At 41.4% G+C, this 21,076-nt stretch overlaps 1 protein-coding gene across 1 annotated transcript in view; it reads left to right on the forward strand.

Moving 5' to 3' along the window:
- The window catches only part of LOC126183646 (polyamine-transporting ATPase 13A3-like), a 265,104-nt gene that overhangs the window by 49,516 nt on the left and 194,512 nt on the right, over window positions 1-21,076 (forward strand). The window contains exon 2 of the mRNA XM_049925790.1: window positions 16,548-16,774. Coding sequence (XP_049781747.1) covers window positions 16,548-16,774 — 227 coding nt within the window. The remainder of the gene's footprint in view (window positions 1-16,547; window positions 16,775-21,076) is intronic.

The raw sequence follows: 21,076 nt of genomic DNA on the forward strand, positions 1-21,076 counted from the left end.
GATTGCTAATGAATGTCATGGCAATAATTACTGAGTTAGAGTGCACCTCTGCAATCCTGGGCAGTCCTATGTGCCTATCTGATAGCTTAGAGTGGTGGCCGAATAATGAAGATAGTGATGAGTAAGATGTTTGCTCCAGACAGAAAAAGTGAAACTTTCTAATACCAAAAATGATAGTGCCTCCTTTTACATGTCTGAATAGTTGTTGCACTGCTGAAAGCAGCTTCAATGTGTAAGTGATGGACTGCTCAATGCTATCTGGATTCCGATGAAACACAACTGCACTTATGCCATACTGGGATGCGTCAGCAGCCCGGGGTTAATGGTTTATGTGGCAAAAAAAGGGCCCAACAGTGGGCAGGGCACAAACAATACTTCAGGGGCTGAATAGCCCATGACTGTCTACTGATAATGGGCAGTCACTGCACTCCAATCAGCAATGTCATCAGCACACAGCTGCTGAGTGGAAGGCAAGGCCACCGGACCAACTCCACAGGCCATTGGGGCCTGTTTACCACACATATCTGACTTTGACACCTGGCAGCTGTGAGAAAGTATGTTCTTTGCTGCTGCTGCAAGTTCATGTGGTTCAGCAATTTTGAGCAGCTTTGACCAAAGAAGGATCAGACAAGGCCAATACTCTAGTTTGGATGTTGGCATCAGGTGCTGATGAGACAATCATGCCCTTAATCAGTGAATCTGCATACGAGGTGGCTCATAGGGGACGTTGTAACCAATACTTGCATGAGAGTCCTTGCAGGTTAGCAATCCAGGCCACATACAACTACTCAGGGCACTTGTGGTGCTGGTTAAACTGTAACTGTGCTACCACCAAATGTGTTTGATGTCCAAAATACTGCACGAGCCTCTGGCAGAGTTCCTCAATATGTTGTTTTTCGAACTCAGTAGAGCACTTCAAATTTTGCATGATTCCGTACAACCCCACTCTGCTGGATAATAACAAGGTGGCCTCATCTGTTGGATCAATGCTTTGCTTGGTACTGCAGCAAGAACTGGTGCAGGTAATTCTCTCAGCTTTCTGTAGACTTGTCAAAACCGGCAAATGGCATCAATGGAGAAGGTTTCTCTGCAGGTGTGTGGCCTGTCACCAGAATGGCATGAGAGCAGATCAATTCTTCATTCTGTTTGAATAGCACCTACATCTACTCCTGCTGCAGGTTTTGTTGCTGCTCCTGTTCCTGGCAGCATTGTAAAATCATTGAGTCTATAGTGGCCACAAATTAATACTATGAAAAAATAAGTGTCGCACATGAAAGAATTACCTCCAACACCATTTTTGTATGCTTACCACGACAGTGCCACAAAACCATTGTATTGGCATAATAAATGTAACTACCATAGGCAGTGAGGCCTCACTTAGATAAGCCAGGGAGTTGGACCCCAGAAGAAAAAAAAAAACAAACTTGCCACCCAGGTCAATCTGTGAGGGAGCAAAGAGTCAGAATACCGTGTAGAGATGGAAATGGGAAAAGTCCAAAAGGCAACCAGTGCAAATGACTGAATAAGTAGTACATGGAGCAATAGAATGTGGCGGAAGCGAAGGCCAGGTCCATATTGATTGTTGTCAGTGGGCTTGGCCCATTCTTACTGCGCTCACTGTTCATAACAGTTCACCACACTACTATGCCATGAGGCCTACATTACCTTATCTGCGTCCATACCAATGTCCACTGGTGGGAATACTAAATGTCATTTTAGAGCAGCAACTGGGTACCTCCCACGTACCCCAGGAATCATCCTGATGGTCTGTTGTAACCATGCTCTCAGTGAAAAGGTGTATGTTGTTGATGTACTTTCCCATGATCTCTTCTCTTTTTCCATAATAATTTGCTAACATTTCGCCCTCACCACCTCAAAGACTGCAATGTTCTTTCTAGTTGGCCTGCTCTTGAACCTAACACAGCCAGTCTCCTACCCTTGATTGCAGAGTTCCACTTCTTATTCCACTAGAGCCCAGACTGCTTCCAAAACTGATCTGAAAGTGCTTCAGTGTCACAGTGGATCATTTTAGTAGTATAAACCACAATTTGATGCACTGTTGCAGTGTCAAGCACAGAAAGATGGATATAAACTATCCAGTTTTATTTATTTATTTATTTATTTATTTATTTATTCATTTGGTCCGTGTGATCTGATATTACACAGTGTGCTGCAGATGTCGGACAAAATATGTTAATATTTAAGTTGAGTAGATTATAGTTTACAATGCATTGCAACACATCACAGCATATTTGCTTTGCTGAACAGTTCATGTGTTGCAGTTATCATAATCAGCACATTTACTGTTCTAGGTATTCTTTTATAGGATAAAAACAGGACACAGCAAATAAGACTTCATGGCTGTACAAAATTGTGTGTTGTCTTCACTAGACTTTAATAAGCTCCCATGAAGTATAAACAGCTGGAGGCCCATGTGGAATGCTCCCTTTTGACAGAGTTGTGTATTAATATATAACATACACAGGTTTGAATTTATCGTAGTGTAATGTTTGTGAATTTAACTGTTTTCTTAAGCCTGCATTCATGTGGCCCTATGTAGTTTTCCATATGAATTTGAAAGTCTTGAGAATGCATAAGCAAGACATTGTTAGGATCTCAAGTTTTTTTGAAAATGTGTTTGCAAGACTCTGCAGTTTCGCTTCCATATATGATCCACATAGCTGTCTTCTGGATCTTAAAATTTCTAAGGGTGACTGGAAAATTTCCCCAGAATATCACACTACATTATGTGATCATAAGTATCTGGACACCCTCAAAAACATATTTTTCATATCAGTTGCATTGTGCTGCCACCTACTGCCAGGCACTCCATATCAGTGACCTCAGTAGTAATTAGACATTGTGAGAGAGCAGAATGAGGCACTCAGCAGAACTCGCAGACGTCGAACATGGTCAGGTGATTGGGTGTCACTTGTCTCATACATCTGTACTCAAGATTTCTACACTCCTAAGCATCCCTAGATCCACTATTTTTTATGTGATGGTGAAGTGGAAATGTGAAGGGACACATAAAACACAAAAGCATACAGGCGGACCTCGTCTACTGACTGTCAGAGACCTCCAACACTTGAAGAGGGTTGTAATGTGTAATAGACACACATCTATCCAGACCATTACACAGGAATTCCAAACTGCATCAGGATCCACTGCAAGTACTATGACAGTTACGTGAAAGGTGAGAAAACTAGGATTTCATGGTAGAGTGGCTGCTCATAAACCACACATCACGCCAGTAAATGTGAAATGACGCCTCACTTGGTGTAAGGAGCGTAAACATTGGATGGTCGAACAGTGGAAAAATGTTGTGTGGAGTGGCAAATCACAGTACACAATGTGGCAATCTGATTGCAGGGTGCGGGTATGGTGAATGCCCGGTGAACATCATCTGCCAGCGTGTGTAGTACCAACAGTGAAATTAGGAGGAGGTGGTGGTGGTGGTGGTGGTGGTGGTGGTGGTGGTGGTGGTGGTGGTGGTGGTGTTATGGTGTGGTCATGTTTTTCATGGAGAGGGCTTGCACACTTTGTTGTTTTGCATTGCACTATCACTGCACAGGCCTACATTGATTTAAGCACCTTCTTGCTTCCCACTATTAAAGAGGAATTTGGGGATGGTGATTGCAGCTTTCAACATGATCGAGCACATGTTCATAATTTACGGCCTGTGGCAGAGTGGTTACATGACAGTAATATCCCTGTAATGGACTGGCCTGTACAGAGTCCTGACCTAAATCCTGTAGAACACCTTTGGGATGTTTTGGAATGCCGACTTTGTGTCAGGCCTCACCAACTGACATCAAGACCTCTCCTCAGTGCAGCACTCTGTGAAGAATGGGCTGCCATTCCCCAAGAAACTTTCCAGCACCTGATTGAACATATGCCTGCTAGAGTGGAAACTGTGATCAAGGCTAAGGGTGAGCCAACACCAAATCGAATTCTGGCATTACCGATAGAGGGTGCTACGAACTTGTAAGTCATTTTCAACCAGGTGTCTGGATACTTTTGATCACATAGTGTATATCTTGGGTGAGCCTGTATGTATGCATATTATGCAGACATATGCATGGTATTCTGGCTAGTACACGCTTGCAGCAGACTCGGGGCGTAGCAGGCGGTACTAATGTAAGTGTAAACCTGATCAATATACACTTTCCAGTCACATTCATGTGACGTTCTCGTAACCCTGAATCATTACCTTTTGCAGCACAGATATGCAGGAGAGTCAATGAGGTTCTCAAAGGTACCGATTGGGATGAAGAGCCATGCCGACTCCAGTGCCATGGCCAGGGGAGTATGGTACACCCATCCTAGTGCTCTTCAAACCACGCATGTGCACTGTGAGCAGTCTGACACTTTGCATTAGCCTGGTGATAGATGCCATTGTGATGAGGAAAAAACAAATCACATGTAGGAATGGGCATGGCCCCCAGGGATAGATGCATACTCTTGTTGATTAATTGTGCCTTTCAGAATGACGAGATCACCCAGGGAATGCCATGAAAACATTTCCCCAGACCATAACTATCCAACGATTGTTGCAGGATGTTTACTTTCAGATGTTTCACATTGTACACACAAGAGGGCATGAAACATGATTCATCTGAAAAGACGTCCTTTCACCACTCAGTGGCATCTAGTCACAGTATTAGAGTGCAAATTCCAGTCTTTGTTACCATTCAACAGCAGTCAGCATGGATGCATGGACCAGGCACCTGCTGTGGAGGCTCATACACAGCAACATTCGCTGGATGTTTGTTGAGGAGATACTTCTGATAGCCCCTTGGTTCATCTGGGTGGTCAGTAGCTCAACAGTTGCACATCTGTTTGCCCATACACATCTCCATAGCCATTTTTCACTCCTGTTGTCTATGACCCATGGTGCACTACAGTTGCCTCAGTGCCAGTTTTAGATGGTGCCAATTTGCCATGCATGATATACTTTAACAGCAGCAGCATGGGAAAAATTTTCCAAACTTAACCATTCTAGAAATGCTGCGTACTTAGGCCTGAAAGCCAACGATCATGCCCTTTTGGATGTCAGATAAATTGCTTCATTTGTGCATTATGATGACAACTGCATTTTTTATGCATCTGCCTGACGTGCTTTATATACGTTCCACTGATAGTGCTGCTACCTGCCGTCTGTGAGTGGCTACTGTATGTTGGTGTCGAATAGAGCCAGTGGTCACTTTATTGCGACTGGACTGTGTAGTTATTCCATTTCAGATTATCTTGTAACCACAGACGTGGGAATCTGAATTCAGTTGCTTGATTATTTACTGTTGTATTATTGCATTTTGTGTGGTACAGATGTTTATGGAAACCACCTGTTTTAATGTTGATGGCTGGTTAGTCTGTGAATTAGACCAGTTGTTGAATTGCAAAGTAGCAAAGTTCACAGCTTTCTGTACTGTTGCTGTGTTATTCCCTTCTGAGAGCAATTGCTTAGGAACAATGCACTCCATTTATTTGCCAGTCCTCTGATATCATACTGTTAAATTTTTAACAGGATTTTTTTTTATGAGCCACTGTGTCAGCAGTCTTTGACAAATCCAGAAATATACCTGTAATTTCTTGTTTTGTTTCCAAAAGGTCTAATATCATATTCGTTCAGTCATAGCTATTTATGTAGATTTTTTGTATCTAAACCCATGTTGAAATTACTCAGTATACTTTATCAGTGAAGCCTGTCACTTTTTTGTGCAATTATTATTATTTTTTTTTAATTATCAGAGAAGGATGATGCAATTGTGATAGACCAATAGCTGTTCATGTGTGTTTTTCTCCTTTCTTGAAAACAGAAATAACTTGTCCACTTTTCAGTAACACTGAGAATGTACCTGTCAGTAACTCACCTCTGTGACTCATAGTATGCCTACATTTCTGGATGGCAGTTGTTGGAATACTATCAACACCAACTGTCTTTTTTAACCCTCCTGAGGACTTTTACATCATTATCTTTAGTGAGTGCAGTAATTAACAATGACTCTGTGCACTTGTGAATTTTCTGATTTACTGGTTAGCCTTGTTGTGCACCAGTCTGGGCAGCTTCTTTCTGGACACTGCTGTAACAAGTAATCCAGAACAGGAAGTGGCCATTAAAGTGCAGGTCATGGAACACATCTCACTGAGTAGTGTGAGCAGGGCTGGAGAGTATGTTGAGAAGTTATGGTAGAGAAAGACCCCAAAGCAGTGCTAAAGTCAGTGATCTGCACCAGGTTCAAAAGGTATAACCCTTCTCAAGACATGAGGTTTTCTCTAGCTCAATCCCTGAATGCATGTGGTGAAGAAACCTCATGTGTTGAAGTCGCAACATGGAAGGGATGGTAGGAGTGCTTTGCAGTAAGGCCCTTGAGAGCCTTGTGATCTATGTTTCTATTATGAGCAACTAAGTGTTGTATTGTTGTCTTCAGTCTGAAGACTGGTTTGATGAAGCTCTCCATGCTTGTCTATCCTATACAAGCCTCTTCATCCCCGGATAACTACCCCAACCTAAATCCATTTGAACATTCAAGCTTTGATCTCTCACAACAATTTTTACCTCCCAGCCCTTTGGTGTTGGTGCTACAACAGACCTCCGATAATTCATTTCGTGTCCTTACTAAAAGGGTTGTTATAGCTAATCACACTTTTATGTTGATGACTCGGCTATTATTATGACACCCACCAGTTTTAGCTCATTTCAAACCTTTCCCTCAACCTTTTTGGCTTGATTACTTGTGGTTCCCTTTTGGGGTTTGACCTCCTCTTTTCTAAATTTCATGTCAGTGCAGGCTGTTTGGGGAAGGGTACCTTGCAAGGTACATAATTTATGATCTATGCACCGTGCCCTTTGATCGCCTGCACTTACTGTTAAGTGGAATTATGTTCACATCTGAAATCTATTGCAGTAGGCAATCTGTTGTAGAAGGTTGTCATGTACCCTCATGGTTGTAGCCTCGACACTGCAGGAATTGCATTACTGATGCTTGAATTGTAATTTCCCCATGTATGCTGTGTAGTAGGTGCCTGTCCAGTTTGAGGCACCTGGACTCCCAGCAACAGCTACTAAGTCACCCTTGGCGAGAGCCTCAGCCAGAGTGACTTCAGGGTGGATGATCCGCAAATGAAACCACCCCATCCATACAGGTGGATGTTTCTGTGGCATTCTATGGGAGATCTTGTCAATATGGAAGACACAATGGATCAACACAAGTGTGCATCTATTCTTTGAAATGATATCCACCTCTACATGCAATTTGTTTTTCCTCAGAATGATGGCATCTACTAGCAGCACAATGCAATAAGTCAAATTGCTCCCAGTGTATGTGCGTGGTTTGAAGAGCACCAGGACAAGTTTACCATACTGGCCACCATACTCCTTGGATGTAAACACAATTGAGAATCTGTGAGACGACCTTAATCGGGCTGCCTCTCCCATGGATCCTCAGCTGAGAAACCTAGCACAGCTGGATGTGGCACTGCAGTTGGCATGATTCCACATCCCTGTCAGTACCTTCCAGGACCTCATTGACTCTATTCCTGCATGTGTCACTGTGGTCTGCACTGCGAAAGGTGGTTATTCAGGCTATTGACAGGTGGTCACATTAATGTGACTGGAAGTGTATTTACACTGTGTGGCACATGAACATTAATAGTGACTGCTGTGAGACTGAAATGATGGGAGAAGACTAACAGTGGTATGTGGTATCTGCTGTTGACAGACATAGCCTTTTATCTCTCTGCACTGTGAGGTCATCCTTTTTGTGGAGGTTTGGAGTCCCTTAGTGCAGTGATTTCAGAATCTTTGAAATGGGTTTCTTGTAAATGCAAGTACCAGGTCCACCCTGTGGTCAGGTGTGGATCTAAAGGGGTTAAATCTCCAATGTACTGACCACTGACATAAGCAAGTTATTATGATTGTATTAATGCTTTTTATATATTTTATTATTATTATAATTATTAGAATCCTAAGTATCTGTGACACGTTAAATATAGGATTGATTAGAAGTGAGGACAAATTATTTTTAGGGACAAACAATAAAATAACTGTGACCCCCTACTCCCAAACTGAAACCGGATCTGCATCTGCCTGTGATAGGAGTTTGACTCCTTCCACATGTAACTGGAACCCTGTTATGTTCCACCATAAGGTTGGGTCATCTTACTAGTGAGGTTTTCCCATTATCTTTTTATTAAGATGGGAAAACTATTGTGCAGCCAAATTGGTCCTACAGACAGATTTCAATGTTCCTGTCATCAGTACTACGGCTGTCTTCAGAGTACCCAATCGAAGACAGTGAACTGTGGTCAGATGACTTTCTACTCGTACACATTGGTCTTCAGTTCTTTAATACACATTTCTTCTGACAAGGGAACCTCCCATCGCACCCCCCTCAAATTTAGTTGTAAGTTGGCACAGTGGATAGGGATTGAAAAACTAAACACAGATCACTCGAGAAAACAGGAAGAAGTTGTGTGGAACTATGAAAAAAGTAAGCAAAATATACAAACTGAGTAGTCCATGCGCAAGATATGCAACATCAAGGAGAGTGGGAGCTCAGGAGCGCCGTGGTCCCGTGGTTGTGTGAGCAGCTGCGGAACTAGAGGTCCTTGGTTAAAATCTTCCTTTGAGTGAAAAGTTTAATTTTTTTATTTTCAGACAATTATTTTGCAAAGCTGCACAGGTACACAGAGCAGTATTGTTTACGTGATCGTGTGCCAATTATCAAAGTTCAGGAACTCACACATAATCAACTTCGCTCTCCAAAATTCCAGGACATGTTCAGATTTGCTTGGACATATGCAGAATTTGACGGTTTACAAACGGAAAAATTTGAAAACGTTAAAACATATGTTTTGTTTTGACAGAGCACAGGGAAAACTGTGTGACTGTGAAACTGTTGCATTCATTTGTTGCAGTTTATGTGACAAACTCTTATGTTTTCATCACTTTTTTGGGAGTGATTATCACATCCACAAGAAAACTTAAATCGGGAAAGGTAGAAGAATCTTTTTACCCATTCGCAAAGTGTACAAGTTAGGTGGGTCGACAACATATTCCTGTCGTGACGCGCATGCCGCATTGTCGTATAGAATATATCAGACGTGTTTTCCTGTGGAGGAATCGGTTGACCTATGACCTTGCGATCAAATGTTTTCGGTTCCCATTGGAGAGGCACATCCTTTCGTCTACTAATCGCACGGTTTTGCGGTGCGGTCACAAAACAGACACTAAACTTATTACAGTGAACAGAGATGTCAATGAACAAACGGAGAGATCATAACTTTGCGAAAATAAAGAAAGTAAAATTTTCACTCGAGGAAAGACTTGAACCGGCGCTCCGGTGCTTACACTATCCTTGATGTTGCTTATCTTGCGTCTGAACTACTCAGTTTGTATATTTTGCTTATTTTTTTCATAGTTCCACACAACTTCTTCCTGTTTTTTCTATTGACCTGTGTTCAGTTTTTCAAGGCCTATCCACTGTGCCAATTTATAACTAAATCTGAGGGGGGTGCGATGGGGAGGTTCCCTTGTGAGGAGAGAAGGTGGTGGTGCCATAACTATTAGCCATACGTTCTTTAGGTGTTCTGTGTCCAGTAGGTGGGTTAATCAGGAGGTGTAAGCAAGTGGCTTACGATGTATGCTTTCCTATTGCAATTGTTAGTGATGTGGAGGAGACAACTGATTTTATTTCAGGTTCATCTTGCAAGTGCAAGTTTGAGTATGACTGACTCAATAGGATTTGTGTGGTGGAATCCTGTTGCCCAAATTTTGTTGTCACTGCAATGAATGATTAATTCAAAGTTGGTAATTTTTTAACCGCATGAACTGTTTCATCTGCCAGTCCTTGTAGTTACATAATGCTTAATTCCCTGAATATATTTTTCCGGTAATTAATACATGGTACTCATGACCCAAAAAAGCATCATTGCCTAAACAGTTCACACAATGTATAGGGAAGAAACACTTGAATCCATCTTCAAACGCTGGTTGGTCACATTTCTACATGTTACAGATCCGTTTATCCAGTGGCATTGCCACAGTGTTAACACCACTTCCCGTCAGGTCAACAAAGTTAAGTGCTGTCAGGCTTGGCTAGCACTTAGACCACGATCCAGGTCTGCTGAGTGGTGTTGGCAAGCAGGGTGCACTTAGCCTTTGTGAGGCCAATTGAGGAGCTACTTGATTGAGAAGTAGTGGCACCAGTCACAAAAACTGACAATGGCCAGGTGAGAAGTGTGCTGACGACGTGCCCCTCTGTATCTGCGTCTGGTGACACCTAAGGGCTGAGGATGACACAGCGGCCAGTCGGTACTGTTGGGTCTTAAAGGCCTTTTTGGATGGTGTTTGTATTCTACAGATCTATTTTGCACTGTAGTGGTGTGTCTGTAATGCTGCAGCTTACAACAGTGCACTGTATTTACAACATATCACCTCACTTTATGGTTGGTGAACTCTGTAGTTATACGGTCAGGCAATATTGTAGAGTTCACACTCTATACATTTTTTTGTCTGTCACACCGTCACCTTCTCACACTCCACTGCATATACGAGGGCTCTTTTTTTTTTTTTGTCAAGATCTTTTTGGTCATGAAATTAAAACCAAAGTGACAATTTGATGGAGCTTTGTGCAGATGTGTTGCGCAGTATGTCTAGCGTGCCTACAACTGTGTCGCATTGCACTCATCAGTTCTGAACACACGGTGAGTACGTAAAGATGCCTAGAGCAATAGCATCTCCCAGCAAGTGTGAAGTGCATGTTGTCATTCAATTTCTTCATGATGAGGGATGCATTGCAGCTGAAATTCGATGATGAACAAGTAATGTGTATGGTGAAACTTTCGTGAGTGGCAGAAAAGTGCAGCAATTGTGCAAGAAGCAAGATGTACCACTGCTCATGATGCAGGCGGTCAGGGAAGGAAGTGAGTATCAACCATGATTTTGTTCAGCAAGTGGATCTGGCAGTTCAAGAAAATCACCAGTTCATAATTTCTGTGTTGTGTGATTCATTTCCCGAAGTTTCAAAATCAGTTATTTATACTGTCAATAGTGAGAGACTCCAGTACCCCAAACTCTGTGCAAGATGCTTCCTAAGATTGTTGAGTGGATGTTATTCTTCATACCATTTTATCTAAAGAATTGGAAACCATGCTGTGAAAGTCATAATGATAATCGTAGAATTAGTAAAAGAGACTGGAAGGGCAAAAACCTGTGGCTTCTTTTCTGTGAGAGTAGAGGAGAGTGGAAAAAGATATGGCAGGGAAACTGCACTTCTGGTAGCCTGTTGGTAACCATCTAAATGGTAGTGTGATAGTGGCAGAAACAGAAAGAAGTAAGGAAAAGTAATCTAATAGATTTTTTAAAGGATCAGTATTCAAAACAAGGAATATAAATTTAAAAAAATACAAAAAAGACTGTCATAATGGTCCACTAAATGCAATTTGATATGAATGGGCCATTGTAGTTATCAAGAAAGTGGAGTGGAATGACTGAATGAGTGAATAAACAAATGAAGACCTTCATGTTCCTGCAAGCATCTAGGGAAATAAGGGTCAATGTGGACAGAATTGTACATTACTAGGACAAGCTTAATATACCTGAAGTGCAGCAAGTGCCCTTGTGGTGCCCACTAATGACTGTTTCTTTTCAATTTCTGACCACTCTATTGGTACTTAGCACACTTGTGTGTTGAATATTTTTAACAGAGGTCTGTACCAACTGGATTCACATTCATGTGGTCGGTGATTCAAATCCCCATATGCCTGCACAGATTTAGATTTTATGTGGTTTCCCTGAATCCTTTAAGGTAAAACCAGGGCTGTTTTTTGTAAAAGTGACATTTTCAGTTTCCTTCCTAATCATTTCCCAATTTGAGTATGTGCACTATCCCTGATGATCTCCTTGTCAACAGACATTATACTCTAATCATATTTCGTCTTTTCGTATAAAAAAGTGCAAGTTCAGCGACATTACCATAAGACAGATTGCTCCTGTTAGGATCATAAATTTCTGTTTTATATTATCTACACAGTGGAAACTATTTACACAATAGAAAGTACTTAAAATTATGCGATACTTTCATGCATACTCATAATGTATGAACATAATTGTAACAATTGATGGTACCAAAAACCACATCACAGGTCATTTTGGCTCTAATAAAATGCATTGATTACATATTCCAGGTTGAGAATATGTAATATCCGCAGGTCTGATGAAGAAAAGCTCTTAGATTTCCACTGGATGACAGTGTTGATATTCCACAGTGCTTCAACTGAGTGTCAAGGCCATAAGTTTTTGGTGAAGTGGCTTTATCACCTAGCTGGAACTACTAGAACTTTCCACTAACAATATATGCTTGAAAAGTCTACATTTGTACACAAATATGATAGGAGAAATTAAACAAAAATTGTTTTTGCTATCTACAGAGTTCACATGTATCCAAGAAAGGCATTAAATAGAGAGATGTCTAAAACTGTGGCAACCTTACCTGTGTGTTTGCTTAATACTATAAAAATACTCAGTAAGAAACATGTGGTTCATGGTGTGGGTTCCTGTAGTCATGTCCTAGTTCATGAACCACGGGCAACGTATGAGTGGCCAAGTAAGTGGTCCCGACAGTCGGGATACCAGTTACTTTGGAATAAGGCTGGGCATCTCGGACATATTCTGAGTCGTGGTCACCTTTGTGCTCATACGGCAAAGACTACCAAATCCACCGGTTAGTCCCTCAGCCGTTAGGGGTAAAACCCAATGGGACTCGGGGCAAGTAAGGCTAGCAACCTGCTTCCCTGGTACTTTAAATATGATGCTGGCAACAATCAGAGCAAAATGCCTCGGACCTTTGGAGGTGACGGAGTCCCACCTCTAACTGACAAACCAGGGACTCCTAAGATACGACTTGGCAAACAAATGGTAATGAGATGGGGAGCTATTAATATCAATGGGGGCTACTCTGGGAAGAAGGTAGAGCTGGCAGAGGCTGCAAGTAAGATGGGGCTGGACGTTTTAGCTGTTAGTGACATTCGGGTAAGGGGTGAGAAAGAAGAGGAAGTGGGAGAATACAAGGTCTACCTGTCAGGAGTCAAAGCAGGAATAGCACAATGGGGTGTAGGGCTTTACATCAGGAAAGAAATGGAACCCAGCGTAGTTGCAATAAGGTATGTAAACGAACGACTGATGTGGATAGATTTGACAGTGTCTAGCAAGAAAATTAGGATTGTGTCAGTATATTTGCATTGTGAAGGGACAGGTCAAGATAAGACAGATAGTTTTTATGAGGCACTCAGTGATGTAGTTGTTAGAGTAAAGGACAAGGACAGTGTTCTGCTCATGGGTGATTTTCACGGCAGGATTGGAAATCGAACAGAAGGGTATGAAAAGGTTATGGGTAAATTTGGAGAGGATATGGAGGCCAACAGGAACAGGAAACAACTCTTGGATTTCTGTGCCAGTATGGGCTTAGTAATCACAAACTCTTTTTTTAAACATAAGAACATTCACCGGTATACCTGGGAAGGCAGGGGAACCAGATCTGTCATTGACTATATAATAACAGATCACGAATTCAGGAAGGCTGTGAGGGACACACGTGTATTCAGGGGATTCTTTGATGACACTGATCATTATTTAATCTGCAGTGAAACTGGGATTGTGAGGCCGAAAGTGCAGGAGGTCAGGTCCATATGTAGGAGGATAAGAGTGGAGAAACTTCAGGATAAGGAAATCAGGCACAAGTACATAACAGTGATCTCAGAAAGGTACCAGTTAGTTGAATGTAGTCAATTACAGTCATTGGAAAAGGAATGGACAAGGTACAGGGACACAGTACTAGAAGTGGCTAAAGAATGTCTTGGAACAGTAGTGTGTAAAAGTAGGATGAAGCAAACAGCTTGGTGGAATGATACAGTCAAGGCAGCCTGTAAAAGGAAAAAGAAGGCGTATCAAAAATGGCTACATACCAGAACCCAGGTAGACAGAGAAAGTTATGTTGAAGAAAGAAACAAAGCCAAACAGATAATTGCAGCATCCAAGAAGAAATCATGGGAAGACTTTGGAAACAGGTTGGAGACTATGGGTCAAGCTGCTGGAAAACCATTCTGGAGTGTAATTAGCAGTCTTCGAAAGGGAGGTAAGAAGGAAATGACAAGTATTTTGGACAGGTCAGGAAAACTGCTGGTGAATCCTGTGGATGCCTTGGGCAGATGGAGGGAATATTTTGAAGAGTTGCTCAGTGTAGGTGAAAATGCGATCAGTAATGTTTCAGATTTCGAGGTAGAATGGGATAGGAATGATGATGGAAATAAGATCACATTTGAGGAAGTGGAAAAAATGGTCAATAGATTGCAGTGCAATAAAGCGGCTGGAGTGGATGAAATTAAGTCTGAACTCATCAAATACAGTGGAATGTCAGGTCTTAAATGGCTACACAGGATAATTGAAATGGCCTGGGAGTTGGGACAGGTTCCATCAGACTGGACAAAAGCAGTAATCACACCAATCTTTAAACATGGGAACAGAAAAGATTGTAACAACTACAGAGGTATCTCTTTAATCAGCATTGTGGGTAAAATCTTCTCAGGTATTGTTGAAAGGAAAGTGCGAGTATTAGTTGAGGACCAACTGGATGAAAATCAGTGTGGGTTTAGGCCTCTTAGAGGTTGTCAGGACCAGATCTTTAGCTTACGGCAAATAATGGAGAAGTGTTATGAGTGGAACAGGGAATTGTATCTATGCTTTATAGATCTAGAAAAGGCATATGACCGGGTTCCTAGGAGGAAGTTATTGTCTGTTCTACAAGATTATGGAATAGGAGGCAAACTTTTGCAAGCAATTAAAGGTCTTTACATGGATAGTCAGGCAGCAGTTAGAGTTGACGGTAAATTGAGTTCATGGTTCAGAGTAGTTTCAGGGGTAAGACAAGGCTGCAACCTGTCTCCACTGTTGTTCATATTATTTATGGATCATATGTTGAAAACAATAGACTGGCTGGGTGAGATTAATATATGTGAACACAAAATAAGCAGTCTTGCATATGCGGATGACTTAGTTGTGATGGCAGATTCGATTGAAAGTTTGCAAAGTAATATTTCAGAGCTAGATCAGAAATGTAAGGACTATGGTATGAAGATTAGCATCTCCAAAACGAAAGTAATGTCAGTGGGAAAGAAATATAAACAGATTGAGTGCCAAATAGGAGGAACAAAGTTAGAACAGGTGGACGGTTTCAAGTACTTAGGATGCATATTCTCACAGGACGGCAACATAGTGAAAGAACTGGAAGCGAGGTATAGCAAAGCTAATGCAGTGAGTGCTCAGCTACGATCTACTCTCTTCTGCAAGTTCTACTCTCTTCTGCAAGTTCAGTACCAAGACTAAGTTATCTGTGCACCGTTCAATCTTTCGACCAACTTTGTTGTATGGGAGTGAAAGCTGGGTGGATTCAGGTTACCTTATCAACAAGGTTGATGTTACGGATATGAAAGTAGCTAGGATGATTGCAGGTACTAGTAGATAGGAACAATGGCAGGAGGGTGTCCACAATGAGGAAATCAAAGAAAAACTGGGAATGAACTCTATAGATGTAGCAGTCAGGGCGAACAGGCTTAGATGGTGGGGTCATGTTACACGCATGGGAGAAGCAAGGTTACCCAAGAGACTCATGGATTCAGCAGTAGAGGGTAGGAGGAGTCGGGGCAGACCGAGGAGAAGGTACCTGGATTCGGTTAAGAATGATTTTGAAGTAATAGGTTTAACATCAGAAGAGGCACCAATGTTAGCACTGAATAGGGGATCATGGAGGAACTGTATAAGGGGGGCTATGCTCCAGACTGAACGCTGAAAGGCATAATCAGTCTTAAATGATGATGATGATGATGAGTAGGAAACATTTATTCTATAGTGGAGTGTATACTGGAATGACTACTGTTCTGTTCATAAACACTGGCTGGATACTAACTGAACACAGGTTGCTTCCCTAATGGTGAAATGCTTCAACATTTGAGTCAGCCAGGAATGCATTCTTGGCATGAGGTGTTAGTGACTGTCTCATGTGTTTCAGTGTAAATGTATTAAAAATCAGATTTTATTTAGTGTAAGATCTGCCAAACTATAAGTTTCAGAACTTCTAATAGTTTACATTTCATCCTTTACGAAAGGCATTTAATTTATATCATGAATCCCACACTGGTGCTGATTTACTTTTCGAATGTCCTGTTACATGGTGGCAATACAATAACTGTAGCAGCTGATGGTGCAGTATGAAATTCCTGGTCTGTCATCTTAAAATTTCCTGATGTGTCTTCTCACAAGACATCACCTTGAGCTTAGAGTTAATGTTTTGTATTTTGTGTGTGTGTGTTTTAATTTAAGGTGCTCTTTCAATTTGGGTTTCACATGCAGCAACCTATGCTAAGTTTGTTTACATGTGTGTTGTTGTTAAAGTAATCTGTTAGGGTAATGAAATAAAATCCTAGTTAAATAGTCATTGTAGATGGTTTTTATGTGTATATAATATCAGATTTGCATATATTTGATTTTGCAGGAGTCTGAAGGGCAGAAATATTTTCATGCAGTGGTTACAACTGATGGCATTTGTAATGATTATGCCATTGGTCAGTTACGATATTTTATCCATCAGGAACTGAAGTTTATATGGAGCAGTAGCTTAAACAGATTCTATCGACTGCATGGACTGGATGACCAGAGTCTAACGTTGTCTGAAATTCTGGATGGAAGCAAAGGCCACAATTCTGAAGTACGACAACAGATGTAAGTGCCTCATTACACAACAAATACTATGCACACACTGTCATTTTAGTAGTGATTCATTACATCCTCTTAATGAGACTGTTCAAAATGTGACCCATAGAACACTGGAACCAAAAGTGCTTGCCTTCTCTGTCATGGTAACCATATGTGAGCAAGCACGTTCACTGTGGAATCCTGTCTTACCACAAGTATGTTTATCTCGTGTAGCATAAGGGAATATTTCAGCTGTATGTCTAACACTGTATCATATCAGTAGTAGCAACAATAACTTACAGAACACATCATCATGGTTCAATTTTTGGTAAAAATATGTTCTTGTATGTTACAAGCTACCTAGTACAAAGCAGAAATAGATGCACAGGAACTATAGGTTATCACTCAGCACAGCTCTGATCAGTTAAAGTGTGATAAAAGAAACCAACTTGCTGCCAGACTGGCAATAATGATGTGTTGGTAAGCCCTTTTTTTTGTACATACACCTCTGAATCAATACTCTGCACTCCATGTTACGCACACGGCACAGGTTACCACGTACCACTATTAATCATTTCTTTTCCTGTTCCACTTGCAAATAGAATGAGGGAAAAAACTATTGTCTATGTGCCTCTGTATGGACCCTAATGCCTCTTACCTTATCATCGTGGTGCTTACGCACAGTGTATGTTGGAGGCAACAGAATCATTCTGCAGTCAGTTTCAAATGCCGGTTCTCTAATTTATCTCAATATAGGTCCTCAAAAAGAACATCACCTTCCCTCCATCACCACAGTCCGCCGCTCGTGGTCTCGCGGTAGCGTTCTCGCTTCCCGAGCACGGGGTCCCGGGTTCGATTCCCGGCAGGGTCAGGGATTTTCACCTGCCTCGAGATGACTGGGTGTTTGTGTTGTCCTCATCATTTCATCATCATCCAGGAAAGTGGCGAAATTGGACTGAGCAAAGGTTGGGAAATTGTACAGGCGCTGATAACCACGCAGTTGAGCGCCCCACAAACCAAACATCATCACCTTCCCTCCATGGTTTCCCATTTGAGTTCCTGAAGCATATGTGTAACACCTTTACAGATAAACCACACTTTCCTGGAACTATCCCAATAAACCAAAGTTGACCATTCACCATACCTGTCACAATCCATGCATTCTTGTTCCATTTCATATCGCTTTGCAACGTTACGCCCAGATACTTAAGTGATGTGACTGTGTCAAGCAGGACACTACTAATGCTGTATACAAAACATGACAGGTTTGTTTTTCCTACTGATCCTAACTTGCAAAAAAGTAGTATTACTATGTTCCTCAAGCTTAACAAAATGTTTTTGAATCTGTGCTACGTTGAATTTTCCACAACCACATTGTGTACACCTTCTTCTTGCCACCCCCCTCCCCTCCTTTTCCCCTTTTCTTTTCCTCTCTAGCCAGTTTCGAACAACATTGTTTGCACGATTTTATCTGCCGGCTCCTCTCCCCTCATGGGGCTTAACAAATTGTGTGGAGGCACATGACTTGAAACAGCCTGTTGTGTATAATAGAGATGCGCAGATTACTGCTGTCACAGTAGGAAGCACACTGTTTGTAGGAAACTCCAGTTACGTGTCAGCTAACCAGATGTTATCAGCTCTAGTTCAGATAAGAAAGTTGCTAGGTAGGGAATTGTAAAGTTTATGAACTTTGTGTGCCTCTGAGTAAAGAGTGTGGCGAGTGGGGGTCAGCTTTGATGGAACATGGAAGCTTGTCAACACACAGCAGTCACACAGCTCACTGTCCATGTAAAGCATAGGACAACCAGTCTTATGTCTCCCTCAAGAGATTAGTAAACATTCCTAAGTATTGTGGTGTCAAGGCTGACGTTTGATGTCTGTACCAATGCTCATCTCAGTAAATTGATAGAAAAAGTTCAAATTCACTTAACAGTATTAAAATATGATTACTGCTGATCCAAGGATGAGTTGCCCTCTTATGAGTCATATTCAGTGCTTCATAAGATGGATGAGGATGAGGACTCTGTTAAGGTCTGAGAGATGTTTCTGTGGCATTTTGGAAAACCATTAATCCATGTGGAAGACACACTGCATCAGTTTAGCTACAGTTTAATCGTCAAAGTCAATTCATTCTTATATGTTAATTATCTTTGTGAAGAAGGAGGAGGAGGAGGAGGAGGAGGAGGAGGATCTGCCATCTTTCCCCAATCCAAGCATGTACTCCAATTCTGATGACATCGTTGATGATGGGACAATTAATCTAATCTTCCTTTCTCTGTTGTTTACATGACTACAGGTGTATGCAAATTGTTGGAACAACACTATCAAGTACCTCTCTGCCCCCTGCCCCAAAATCCATCTCCCTGTAACAGAAAAAATATGTTCTTGTCCACATCAGTCATCATATTTGACACAATGCAGCTTTCTTTCTGGCATGAGAGCTGTTCTGAAACTTCATGTCAGGCTATAACTGTGTGCTGGCCTAGGACATGAAAGTGGGCTCTCTGCCTTTTGTGGGTAATACTCTGAGTGGGCTATTATGGGAGAGTAGATTGTGGGTCATTCTTGGCTAGCTCACATAGTAAGAGCATAGCCAGTAAAACACAAGGTTCAATACAGTTATAACACACAGTTTTAGTCTACCAGGAAGTTTTTTCATGTTACCCATTTGAATCTTCAGCTGTACGTCCTGTTGGTAGTGCTGCAGACATTGTGGCTCCTCATACCTTATAGAGATTCTATTGGACTTAAAAAAAAGCTTTATTCGACCGTACATTTGTATCAGTGACAAATGTAATAGAATGTTTTGCACACACATTTGTTAAAAGAAGAAAAAACAACTTAAAAACATGTAACTATGAAATGTTAGAATGTCAACAGATACGGGTGGCAGGAGGGAAGAAATTAAATAACTCTCATGGACCAACATGCATTGTTAGAATCTCATCTGCAGCAGGCAATTGCCAGAGACATCTGCTCCCCTCGTCAGGGGCAGCCAAACCAAAGGGTGGAATCACAAATTGTGAGTGGAGTGGCTACATGACCAGGAGCTTCCAACTACCAGCTTTCAGAGGCTACACATGAGAAACTAGGATGGCACACAACACCAGTGAATAGAGTAGAGGCTCAGTTTGTGCATTTGCCAGAGAAGAAGGCAATCTTTAGTAGTTATTGCAAATATCTTAGAATCGAGTAATGCCAGGTGGTGATCTGAGGGTCACCTTGATAGTGTCTGTGGGAGAATATGCTGAAACCACTGAGAGTCACAGTGATGGGTGTCTTTATGGCAAAAAGCTTGCTATAAATATAGTTCTGCATATGCAACTCACTCACTCCCACAAATGAAAAGCAAGATGGTCAGAACAAGAAAATATAAACAAACAGAAGTTCTGTCATGTGCTGGTGACCCAAATCTATAGCCCTGGTGCTATGAGAACAGCTCTTCTGAATCTGACGACCGCATAGGCACAGATGAAGTGGCCCACATCTTATGCATGTATGATGCCAGCATATTTTATGGACTCTGGTGAAAATGGATGGGGTACTAAAGCACAACTTGTTTGTTCTCAACCAGATATCAGATCTAGTAACACCGCAACCCAGATTCAGATTAAATCTTGGCTCAGAAAAGCTCACCTCACAACAGTGGTACATTCTGAACACAAAAACAAATTCTTTTGCAGAGTTAGTGTAAATCCAAAAAGATGCTGAGCGTCCCCTGACCATCTCCAATACGGAGAGCTCTTCAGGAGGAGTAGAACAATAGCTTAAAATAAGAATCTCCTTCTGTTGCTAAGGAAGTGACAAGAAATGCACACACACGTTCAAACACGGAGTAAAAAACTTTACGAGAAGAAGTAGAAGTAGTTAGATTCACCACAATGAATCAAAGGCAGCAACTTAGGAAGCTACATGAAACTTTCAAGGAAAAACAAATTAGAAACTATGTGAATTGTGCTTTTGGCCCATTTTTGGAAGGACAAGAGCAATCATTGAATATTACTTAGGTCAGTAATTGTGCACACACTGTGTGATCTGTAATAAATGACCAGAGTTAAGGGAAAATGAAACACATTTGTCTCCAGGGATAAAAAGGAAAAATGGATGTAGAACCACATTGAGTTATGAGGATTAGTCTACGTATTGATACTAGACTTATTGGTTTTGGACCTTTAATCCAGTGGCTCTTCACCATACCTACCTTTTATTTAAGCATGCATCATTATTGAAATATCAAAACATTTAAACCAACATGATTAATACAGTGTTGGAACAGTTTTAGCTTTCCATACAGTTATGATCTGTTATGGATGTAAGTAGAAAACTCAT

Source organism: Schistocerca cancellata, chromosome 4 (assembly GCF_023864275.1).
Source record: "Schistocerca cancellata isolate TAMUIC-IGC-003103 chromosome 4, iqSchCanc2.1, whole genome shotgun sequence".
NCBI lineage: Eukaryota > Metazoa > Arthropoda > Insecta > Orthoptera > Acrididae > Schistocerca > Schistocerca cancellata.